The sequence below is a fragment of the Gavialis gangeticus genome, unplaced genomic scaffold (assembly GCF_001723915.1).
Source record: "Gavialis gangeticus isolate Ggan-Ray unplaced genomic scaffold, GavGan_comp1, whole genome shotgun sequence".
Taxonomy (NCBI): domain Eukaryota; kingdom Metazoa; phylum Chordata; order Crocodylia; family Gavialidae; genus Gavialis; species Gavialis gangeticus.
Genome location: NW_017729022.1, coordinates 45,905,429 through 45,917,460, shown reverse-complemented (window position 1 = coordinate 45,917,460; position 12,032 = coordinate 45,905,429). Strand labels below are relative to the sequence as shown.

General features: G+C 41.3%; 1 protein-coding gene across 4 annotated transcripts in view; it reads left to right on the top strand.

Moving 5' to 3' along the window:
- POC1B (POC1 centriolar protein B) overlaps window positions 1–12,032 on the top strand; it is a 451,135-nt gene that overhangs the window by 6,391 nt on the left and 432,712 nt on the right. For all 4 annotated transcript variants that reach the window (XM_019514847.1, XM_019514845.1, XM_019514844.1 and 1 more), the window contains exons 4-7: window positions 1,207–1,322; window positions 3,039–3,172; window positions 5,191–5,259; window positions 7,337–7,489. In XM_019514847.1, the coding sequence (XP_019370392.1) occupies window positions 1,207–1,322; window positions 3,039–3,172; window positions 5,191–5,259; window positions 7,337–7,489 (472 nt within the window). The remainder of the gene's footprint in view (window positions 1–1,206; window positions 1,323–3,038; window positions 3,173–5,190; window positions 5,260–7,336; window positions 7,490–12,032) is intronic.

Below are 12,032 nucleotides of genomic sequence, written 5' to 3'. Positions count from 1 at the left end.
CCCTCCCCACACTTCTCCCATCCCGATGGCGCAGCAGCAGGTGGTGGGGTTGGTGTCTGGCTGTGTACAGCTATGGCCAGCATTGCATGTTGCAGTGAGAAGCAGAGCCCCTGCTTGCCCGTCTCTATCGCCAGGGCTCCCTGCCTTGCACATGCAGCCCCTGTACTTGCGCAGAAGAGGAGGGAAGCCCCGTGCACTGGAGCCAGCTGCCTTCTCCATCTCCTGCCGTGCAGGTCCTGCGGCAGGTGCGGGGAAGGCAGCTGGCTCCAGTGCATGGGGCTTCCCTCCTATGTCATGCAAGTGTGGGGGCTGTGCTGAGTGCTGGCGATAGAGATGGCTCGGCGGGGGCTGCGCTCCTTGAGGTGCTGGGCAGCACTAGCTGGAGGTGCGCCTTGCTGGGCATGAGTGCCCCCCACCTGCTGCTGCTGTCTGCAGGGGCTGCACACCATGGGGGAGAGTACATGGTGGGTCTCTACACCCCATTCCTCTCTCACACCCATACCCTGCCCACCCGAACTCTGCCCTGCCACTGCCTCCCTGGGCATGGGCTCTGTGCTGTTGCCAGCCCTATGCTCTGCACTCCCACCCAGCTGCAGCTTCACCCCTGCTCCCACCATTTCCCTACCTGTAGCCTGGAGGGTGCAGGACACTGGGGAAGTTGAACAGGTCCCCAGCAGTGCAGCAGCAGCCCCACCTGGAAGCTGCCTGCTGGTTGGGTTGGGCCCTTCCACCCATGAGGGTGGGAATGAGGTGCAGTAGGGTATGTTGGGGGCATGTATATATGTGTGTATATATAATGTGGGTGCTTCCCTCCCATCCTTGTAGGCAGAAGGGCTGGGAAGGGTACAATTTGTTGGTCGGCTCTGCGGGCTGGATCAAAGTGCCTGGCAGGCTGGATCCGGCCTATGGGCCGTATTTTGCCTGCTCCTGTCTTGGGACCAACCTGCTTAGGATCCTCGTTGGGTCATTCCAGCATGCCACAGCAAATAGACTAACTTCTCTAAATGAGTAGGGTCAGCTGTCTGCATTTAGTAGAGCTGTTTTTCCTTTTCTCTGTTTCCTCCTGATTAGAATAATTTTAGGTCTTAGAGCTAGAAGAACGGGGAATCCAAATTAGCGTTTGGCAAGTAATGTTAATTTATTCAGATTAATGCATTTTGGCTACAATTAGAACTAATTCAATCTCTTTTCATTATTTCCATTTAGGTATGCCAATTTTGTGGATTTCAATCCAAGTGGTACATGTGTAGTTTCTGCGGGTTCTAATCATACGGTGAAACTCTGGGATATTCGAATGAACAAGTTACTGCAGCATTACAAAGGTAAAAGCTTTAATTACAAGGAGATATATAATCTTTCTACTTTTAAGTTTTACTTTCTTTAAAAGAGAATTAATTTTTCAAGAACGCATAATCAAAATAAGTAAAATATCTTGAAAGAATATACTTTTAACTATTCTTTATTTGTATCTGCATCCATTTGTAGTGGTAGCAATCCATAATTAATTCCATTTTGCTGAGAATAATAATCTTAATTTTTTTCTCTTTTGTATGCTAATTCTTCTTGAGGAGACAGAATTATACCCTGGCCTAATGGAATTGTAACTTGGCCAGAAAATGTTGATTTCACTGAATTTAACAGCACAGTTGTTTGGCCATCTTTGGCAGGGAATCCCACTGCTATTTTGTATATGAAGACAAGGGTTGTTCTATTAGGTTTAGAGCACAGAGTCTCCTGTGTGGCCATTATAAGTGTGTTGTAGAGTAGCATGTAGGACCAAAAATGGGACCCTCCTGTGAAGATGAGGGTTTGTGAAGTGTTCAAGGGTACACAGAACTACAGCAAACAGCTGTGTGGATCTCTGAGGTGTACCAGCTGCATGCTGCAGATTTTATTTCTAAGGGTGGCATTTTTCTGATTAGGTTCATGGGATCATTGATGAGCTCCAGTTGCATGGCGAAGTGGTTTTTGTTTTGAAGTAAAAACCACTGCAAACAGTTAAACAGTTCATTCTTAATTTGACAGCCTGTTGTGAAATTAAGTGATCTGAAAATCAGCTGGCTAAGAATAATTCAGGTTTTCCTATATACTGTAGTAAATGTCTCTAAGAAATATCCAGTGTTGCTTATAAAGAGTTACCCTGAGATGGTGTAATTTAGTGGTTAGAGCATAAACCCCCAAAGTCTGGAAGCATTGTATTCTTCCTGTACCACCGATTAGTTGTCTGGTGCAGTCCACCTTTCTTTAGTCCTATCATGGTCTTCTCCCACTCAGCATCAGTGTTGCAAGTAATAGCTAAATATTTTTAGAGCTCATTTCATATATTATGGAAAGAAAATTATATATTAAAATTGATTTTGTATTTTTTGTTTCTTCAAAATACTGAGGTTGAATCGGTGTTTTATTAATTTGGGATACAACTTTTGAATTTTAAGTTTGAGGCCATTAGGAGGTCATCTAGAAAAGACTGGAGATATGGGAATGGTAGCAGAACTGTGTGGTACTAGCCCTAGGCCTTGGCCTAAGTAGGGAGAGACACTAATTGTAGCTAATGCCACAGGTGACCTGGCGTCATCACCACTCCCTAGGGTGTAAAACTGCCCCATTACAACCTATATGGGCAGAAGTCCTATGCATGGAAGGAAGCTTATTTAAGATTTAGACTTTTTATTAAGAATGTTATTCCCATTTTGTCTTTGTACTGTGAAATCAAATGTGCATCATACTATGAAAGACCTTTTTAAATGCACATCTGTGGTTAATAGTGTAATTCAGTATTTTTACAGTAAAAAAAAAAAAACTTGCACCCTGGATAAAATAAAAATATTTATTGCATTATTTTTCCTTAATTTTGAAACTTTTCTTTGCAGTAGATTGGAATGAGGTGTGGGTTTTGCTCATCGTGTTTTTTCTTAGTAATAAGTAGAACTGATCATTTCCAGTGCCTCAAATACCAGCTATTATAAGACTATTTTAAAAATGTATATATATTTCCAAGATCTAATACCAATGCCTGAATTTTGTCTTGTGTAAATTAGTTCACAGAGCAGAAGTTAATTGTGTATCATTCCATCCTTCTGGTAACTATATCATCACTGCTGCTTCTGATGGTACCCTTAAGATTTTGGACCTTTTGGAAGGAAGACTCATATATACACTCCATGGACACAAGGTACAACTATAATGCAGTTATGCTTTTTAAACTAGGGGGATAGTGAATTTTACCCTATATACATTTCATAGCTCCGTTAGAAGATGAATGACCTTTGTTCCACAATTACATGACATTTCCAATGGAGAACAGTCTTGCAATAATAGAGCTTCTCACAAGTTGACAAATTACATGATTTGTAGTGGCAGTCAGGAAATTAACCTAGGGGTGTCACACCTGGCTTGCAAGCTGGATTCGGTCCATAGAGCCATATGATCTGCCCCATGGGTTGCTGGACTGACCCCATTTGCTGGTCCCAGTGCCAGTGCACTGTATACAGCACAAGGGGCAGGCATGGGGTGCTGCAAGATGCCAGTGCCCTGGACCCCTTGTGCTGTGGGCAGCATGTGCTGGCCCTGGGGCTTGTAGTGCATGTGATCTTCCCAGGGCCAGCACAGGGTATGCTCTGCCTGTGGAATGCAGGCTGAACCCGGTGCCACCTCTGGCACGAGGGGTCTGGGGCGTGGGTTGCATGTGACACCCCTTGTTTGCCTCCCATGCTGCCTGCAGTGTGTGGAAGCCGTGCAGCCCATCCTGGGGCAGATTTTTTTTTTTTTTCTGGTGCCATCTAGAGAAAAGGGAGGGAGAGTGGATCCATCAGGGGGCCCAGCTGTACTCACCTGCTGCCCAGGTGCCTGGACTCTGCTGTGGCTTCCCAGGGTTAAGGGACAGGCCAGACGCTGGGGCTTCCTTGATGGCTGGGGGCTGCAGGCTAGGGTGGGTATTGCTGGGTCTGGGTGCCTAGGAGAGTGAGTACCTGCATGGCGAGAAGCAGAGGCTGGCACAGGAGATGTGCATGGGGCTTGGGGCAGGCATCTGCAGTTGAGACCCCGTGTGTGGCTTTGTAGCCCCAGTGCCTGCAGTGGCGGGGGTGGAGGGAGTAGCAGGGACTTGTGGGGAAGTTTGAGCATCTGCGCTTCCAGCCCAGGGCGTGATGGCAGCTCCCAGGCCTGGCATTCACTCTGCTAGGTGCTGGCCCTGGAGCTTGCCAGAAGCACAGGCCAGGCTGGGGCAGCACAGCAACATGCCCTGATGTGTTTTACTCTGCAGCCCTTTGAGCACCCTGTGCAGGGATAGCAGCCCAGGCCTTGGAGGCTAGGCAAGAAACAATGAGGGAATGAACCTGCAGGGACACTGAGGTTGGGACAGGCAGGGGTGAAATGGAATCGGGTAAGGAAGTTGCACAGGGGATTGGTTCTTTCTGGCCTACAGACCAGCCCAATGACTCTCGTCTGGTCTGTGGGGCCAGATGAATTGGACATCCCTGAGTTAACCTATCAATGCTGTATGTGTGTTTAACTCCGGGTAATAGTTTTTCATAGTGAATCAGTATCTGAAATCAAGAAGTTTATGGTCTTTATTAATTGGCACATTACTCCTTTAGCTGGGAAATGGTATGCTCTGAAACCTTCTCTAATTAACGGAGCATGGCAGGAATTTCCTGCAAGAATGTCAATATTATTCCTATTTTCTTCTCTAAGGTATACACGAAATCCTATTTTTATCATCGATAATTCAAAATATGAGACTTATCTTACACATTTATGGCAAAAAGTGCTAGTTGAACAATGACAACATGACAATAATCAATATATTCTTGCCGTGTGTAGTAGCTTCTTGGCTTTAGGCTGCATGACCAATTGCATGACTTAGATTGCATTAATATATATCTATTATGTAGATAACGTTTGGAGTCCTGTATTGTCTTCCCACTCTACCAGGGCATGTAATATAACTATAATTTTAACATCTTCTCAATAAAGCTTTTACATTTTTAGACAACTTTTTAAGCATAAATTTTCATTGACATTGCAGTTCCTTATTTATTAGCATTTGAAATCTATTGTTCAGCTGAGTACCATTGAATAGATAGATGATGATAGTTATTATTGTTATTTATTTCAACATAGAGGCAAATATGCAATCACTGTAATAAAAATAGTTTAACAATGGGCTAAACTAATTTTTAATTGCTACAGGGACCTGTCCTTTCCGTGGCCTTTTCAAAAGGTGGTGAAAAATTTGCATCAGGCGGAGCTGATTCTCAGGTTTGATAAAATAATTATATATTATAATAATCAGTATAAAGAAATTATTCTTTTTTCCTCTATTCCAAAGAATAAATGAGGTAAATATATTCCTTTTTCATAGGGTGGTGATTATAATACTGACATACTACACTGACCTGACTTTGTGTTTATTGGATTTATATGTTACCATTCCCAGCAAAGGCTTAGGGCAACTTAAAATAAGAGTTATTTTGTAAAATATTTTACAAAATAACTTGTAAAAACAAGTCGGATATTAAACTATAATAGAAAACAAAAAGTTTCTTGCATTATAAAAAGCAACAAAATAACAGTCCAAGTTCAGGGAGCTTAATCAACATAATGCCGTCATTTTTTATTTATCCATGTTACCGTGCCTTAGCGAAAGATGATGTGATGATTATGTGCATCTGTACGTATACTCAGTTTTCTAGGCTTATCCTTTTAGTAAGAAGAACTTATTTAGTAGAACTAATAATACATAGTAAAAAAATGTTGGCAGGTATAGGGAGAGATGTTGTTCAGACTGTTTGCTAGTTTTTGCCAGTATAATTATTTGCTGCAGTAGCCTTCATATAAGGAATAGCAGTTGATTTAATGTTAAGGCAATGAAAGAGACACATTTTATGCAAGAAAGAAAAGACATCTCATAAGGACCAGTGTTTAATACTATCTAAGATCTTCCCTCAGTATTCTGTGGCAACAAGGAAGTACAAAAGCACTATGTGAGGATAAATGTCAGAGGAGTTGCATGATAGAAACACAGGGATCACCATCTAAAAATGTGGCTCTGTGGAATTTAGCACAAACAAATTTTGTATTTTATTAATACATGGTAATATAGGATAGATTTTGCATTTTACTCATAAATAATAGCACAACTTAAAATTTATAATAAATGTTTCAACTAAAAGTTAAAATAAAGACCTAAATAGTATTAGAGAGAAGAGACCACTTTCTTAGGCCTCAGGTGGAGCTAGAGATCATGTCAACGTTTCTAGAAATGACTTAAAGAAAATGAAAGAACTGGTTGGCTTCACAAGGAATCTGTAGCAGGTAATTTGAAGGTTAGCAAATACTGGGGCAAGATATTCAAACTCAAGCAAAATATGCCAGTATCAAAGCTCTTGATGATTTATATTTACATTGTATGGTTACAGTTTTTTTACCTTCCCTCATTTCCACTGAATGTTACCTTAAAGGTTTAGACTACTCTCTCTTTGTTTACTAGATCTTCATCCTGCCGCTTGCACAAAGCTGCCCTCCTGTGCCTCTGTCAGTTGTCCTATATTACAGGGATTTTTTTGGGTTGTTTTGGGTTTTTTTTTTTCTTTTAGTTTTTAAAACTGTCTCCAAACTCCAGAAGATTAGACTACATCTGTTTACACACAGTTCACACTTTCAAATTTGTTTTCAGTCATAATGAACAGAAACATTTTTTCTTAAAAGCTATTTGAGGATTCAGCTACTAGCAATGTTTTGTATACATTGCAAAAGAAGGGTATGATTGATAATATACTAATATTTTTAAATTAGTGAACTTTAAAGGGGCCTGTATCTTATTCTGCTATACAGTATACCCTCAGTTACCCACAACACTTTTTTTCCAACTTGTAATTATTGCTATTATGTAAGAAACTGTGACCTTCACTTTTTTGCTTCCCCTTGCCTATTTCTCTGGTAAAATCCCTAGTGAGAGATTTTATGGGATTTTAGAGTGCTGCAGCACCCTGGCTGAGAATCACTGGACTAGATGATTGTAGCATTCCTTCTTGAGACTAAAATCTGTAACTAATAATAAATGGGATATCATTAAATAGTGATCTTCTGGATGTTCGAATAGTCTTAAAATGAAATCCCTGACATCAAAGCAAAATCATTTTATTTATAATGTTTATCTTCAAAATGATAATGTAAGTTTTTTATAGAAATTGCTATTAGCTGTCGTATTACCTTTTGAAGAACTGTAGCTTTGTATCATTTATTCTTAGAAATTGAGTTTGTTTTTTATATTGAATAGTTATTTTTTTCTAAGAAAAATACTTATTTGGTTTTAATTAGTGGTGGTTTTATACAGGTCTTGCTGTGGAACACAAATTTTGATGCATTCAATCGCAAGGAAGTTCTTAAACACCACCTTAGAAGAACACATACAGATGATCCACCCCACCTTCTTGACATTTATCCAAGATCACCTCATCCCCACGATGTGAAATCTCAGTCAATTGAGGTAAGTTCTACAATAACATACTTGCAGAGAAACAAATTGTAAATAGTAGTGTCAGTCAATTTACCATTTATATTTAAATGTAGTCTGTGGCAGCTGAGAAATATTTTGTATAAATATTTGTGTAATTTATTATGAGAATATAAACTTTTAGAGAAAAAACAGCATTGACAGTACTAAAATGTATTGTTTCATAAAAGTTATTGCAAAAGTTATTGATTACAGTAATTTCAAATGCTGTATTTGGTGTTCTAACAGTTTGAAACAATAATGTAATGTAAAATTAGAGTGATTTAATGTAAACCATCAGTTGTATTTGCTTGATTGATTTGTTCCCCTCCCTACTGTAAATCTATTGATTAGGGTGAGGAAGATTTGGATAGAGGCACTCTATTTTGGATAAAGACATAAGTCATCAAAGTACAGTGTGTTTTGTTGGCAAAGTAAAATGCAGATTGCAGTCCCTAGTATTCCTGGGAGTTTTTTGATGGTTCAGTTCTGTTAATGTTTTTTTTTTCAGTATTTGACAGTCGTGTTGCATATGAGATTGAGCAGCACTAAACTTGGGACACTTCCAGAATACACTTAACCTGGAAGACGCAGTGTTTTGTACCATGTTATGCCATTTTGGGTCACTTTTTTAAAAGACCAAAGAGTGCAATTTATTTTATAAGTTGTATTTTGACAATTCCTCCTTTGACTTGCAAACCAGAGGCATGGATTGCTAGGAAGAATCAGCATCATAGCCAAGGCCAACCCACTTCACCCATGGGGCAGAGTTGGGGGTGGGTCATATTCTCTCACCACCCCCTCCATGGGGTTGGTTTGGGGCAGGGCCAAGCCCCATTCCCCAATGTGGCTGGATTGGGACCAGACTGTCCCCCCTCCCTCCCCCTTTGCATGGCTGGATGGGGCCCTGCAACAACCACTCCAGGCACCAGATTGCGACCACCAGTGGATCTGTCCCCCGCCCCTGCACCTGGAGGAACCTGGCCCTGACTATCCATCCCATTGGTCAGAAGGGTTGAGCACCAGCGCATTAGAAAAGTGGTTTTCAAACTGTGGTCTGCAGATACCTGAGGGTCTGCAGACTGTGTCCATGGGGTCTCAGAAAGATGACTAAGACCAATCAAAATATGTGAATACCCACACTTACAATTCAAAGGAGTCTGCATTACCATTCAAAATTGTTTAGGGGTCCACAAATATAAAAAGGCTGAAGACCACTGCATTAGAAAGCTATACATGTTAGACCGCAAGTAGAATAATCCAGTGTAAGCAGCAGGTTCTGCTTGGGTGGAAAATTATTTAGCACACGTAACTTATCGCCATCTTTGCCCTAAACATCAAGAGAGTAGGAGAAGGGCTTACTCACCTCTTGGTCAATTGCCTGATGCTTGGGATACTTGTGCAGAAAGCAGGGGACCCGACTTCTAGGTCTTATCTTCTGCTTCCCAGGAAATTTCACTGTGGGCAACTTTCTTATCCCCATGAGGCCACCCTGCACCCCTTTTGTTGAAGCTGCGCCACAGGGTAGAAAGGAATGCAAACTCATGGGGTGAAAGCATAATATCTGAGAGGGAGCTTGATTCTAGTTGTTGGAAGAGAACAGTGCTGAGAGAGGGAGCTTTGGGTTCTGAATCCAGTGTGGTTTATGCATTTAATCCAACGACTAATAAATTATATCTAATAATATATTTGGCAGCAAGGATCAGGGACTCTGAGGCCAGCACTGGAGCATGCATTTGGAACTTTTCTAACCCATCTGTGCTCCTTAATTACTGGTCTTTGGCATACACAGAGCAGAAGCAAATGGTTAGGGTTTCCTTGGCTGTGCTCTTGGACTTGGCAGATTAGCCTTGTTGACACGGGCAGCAGTGAAGTGGGGAACCAAAGTTGGCCTGCAATCTAAATCTAGGGAGCAGAGGAAATTAGAAGTGCAGGCTGAACTGCCTGCGGAACACAAGGCAAGGCCTAGGAAAAGTTGCTGCTGAAGCCTTGAATGAATGGTTTCAAGAAGGTTTTGTGTCAGATTCTTTAGGGTGCCTATACACAAGCAGTGAGTGTGCTCTGACATGCTGGAATGCCAGTGCATCGGAGCAGACTCTGTTAGTGGAATCTGCTGGAGTATGGCAACTTCCACACAGCCACCTGTGTCTCGTGTATCGGCGTCCTCATGCTTAAAAATGGTGGCGGGGGTGCTTGAACTAAAGTGTGTTCAACAAGCTTTAGTTTAAGCACTCCTGTTGCCATATTTAAGTGCACGGATGCTGATATGGGAGATGTGGTAGCATTTTAATTAGAGTGGCTGTTACCAGGCAAAATATGATCTGTGGGCCTCATCTGACTCACCAGGCGGTTTTCACCTGGCCTGTGAGTGAGTGCCTACCATTTCACTGTATCTAGCCCAGCCCCTGGCTGCCCCTGCTGTGCTCTCATGGGGGTGAGCCCCACTTCCCACGCATCCACACACTCCCACACAAACTCCATACCCACCCACACCCACACTCCCTCCAGAAACCCCACATACCACCCACAGCCCCCCCAGAAGCCCTGTGCCCACTCATTCCCTCCCCTCCACAATTCACAAGAATAAGACTTTGTTTTGAGCTATTACGCAATCACCTCTAGATATACTACACACACACATCGGGACAAAAATATTTTTTAAAATAAAATTTAAATACTTTATTGTAGATATTTGATCTTTAGCATTTAACTTGTTTTTTTTCCAGCTCCAAAAGGAGTACTTCCAGGGGCAAGGGGAGGGACTTTCGGCGGCAAAGGTCAACGGTTAGGGGGTGGGATTTCTGCGCTCAAGGTGGCAACCAGGGGCCAAGGCACCTGTCAAGGGGCGGGACTATCCTTGCGGCCCTCAACAGCTCACCAAAACTCATTAAGCAGCCCTCCAGCCAAAATAATTGCCCACCCCTGCCTATAGGTTCTGAGAAGGTGATACCTTGAAAATAAAGTTGACTTATCTTGCATGTGGAGGTGGGGGGGATGCTTGGGTATCTGGGTTTTTTTGGGAGGTGGGGAGTTTGGTTCTTCGCTTTTTTTAAGGGTAAGGGGCATGAGGGAACTTCAGGGTTCTTGTCACGGCATTTGATCCTTCCTTGCTCTGGGACTCATGGGGACCTGGGAGGAACTAAAACTGCGTAAGGCATGATAGAATGTAGACCTATAGTGGGAAACGTTAAAAAGCAAAGATGGATTATAAACTGCAGTGCAAAGCTAGTTTGCAGGAAAATTTTAGAAGATGATCATCATCTGCACAAGGAATCAAGGTTTTCTTGCCTTTTGTTCCATATGTTTTTAATAACTTTTCTCTATAAATCAAAGTAGTCTTTTCTATATGGAAACAAGTGTAGCTTTAGTTTTCAGGGTGTTTTAACTGTAGTTGTAATATACAATGATGATTATGATGACGTACTGTAGTACTGGAAAGCATAAGTGTTTTTGATTTCGAACTTCCTGTATTTCTACTCCATTTACTCTTCATTGTACAGTAGATATCCTTCAGTACTTGGAAAGTTGACCTAGTACTTTTTGTTTAAAAAAAAATATTACATTCAGGTGTGTAGTGTTTTGTATTAGGACCATGAATCTGTTCTACCTATTTAGTTGCATGTTTATTTTTTCAATGTGATTATTTTTTTAATGTGTAAGCATTTTTATTAGGTGAATAAACACCTATTGTACACTAGGTGGCAGTAAAAATAAAGGAATATGCTCCTATTGTTTTTATATTGTGGATTTCAGCCCAGGAAAAAAGGGACGTTCATGGGAAAGGCGCTATAAAATCATTGTACATAACAGTATTTTCTTATGTTTCATCTCTTTAGAACAGTTAATGGAGGCCAGTAGGAGAATTACAGTCATGCAGTTAGTGTAAGGCTAGGAGTTGGTAGTTCTTGGTATGGTATTCTTTCTACTATACCCTTTCTCTGTGATCTTGAGCAAGTTCTCTCCTTTCAGTGCCTAATTTTCTTTCATATTACATATGAGTATTTTTCATATTATCCACTGCTTTAAAATAATCCCATTGATAATAATAGTTAATACCTTGACTAAAATGTTTATAGAAGTATAGAATGCTTTTTAAATATGTGGATCAAAATTTACTAACTAAGATGATTTTTAGTGTGAACTTGTAGTGTAATTGATATAAAGAAGTACAGTAAAATGTTTTAAACCTTGTTGACCAGGTATGGTTTTAACTAAGAGATGATCTAGTCAATCACCCTGTGGCAATGCAGGATTGTGCAATACAGTATGATTTTTGATAGATTTTATTAAGTTAAATGTTATTTCCACAATGTAACTTGTAGAGCTAGAGCCTGTTTCACAGCTGAATATTGTATTTCATAGTTCATAGTTTCATAGTTTCTAGGGTCAGAGCGGACCTGAGTAGATCATCTAGTCCGACCCCCTGCCATGGCAGGAAAGAGTACTGGGGTCAAACGACCCCAGCAAGGTGTACATCTAGCCTCCTCTTAAAGACCCCCATGGTAGGAGCCAGCTCCACTTCCCTTGGAAGCTGGTT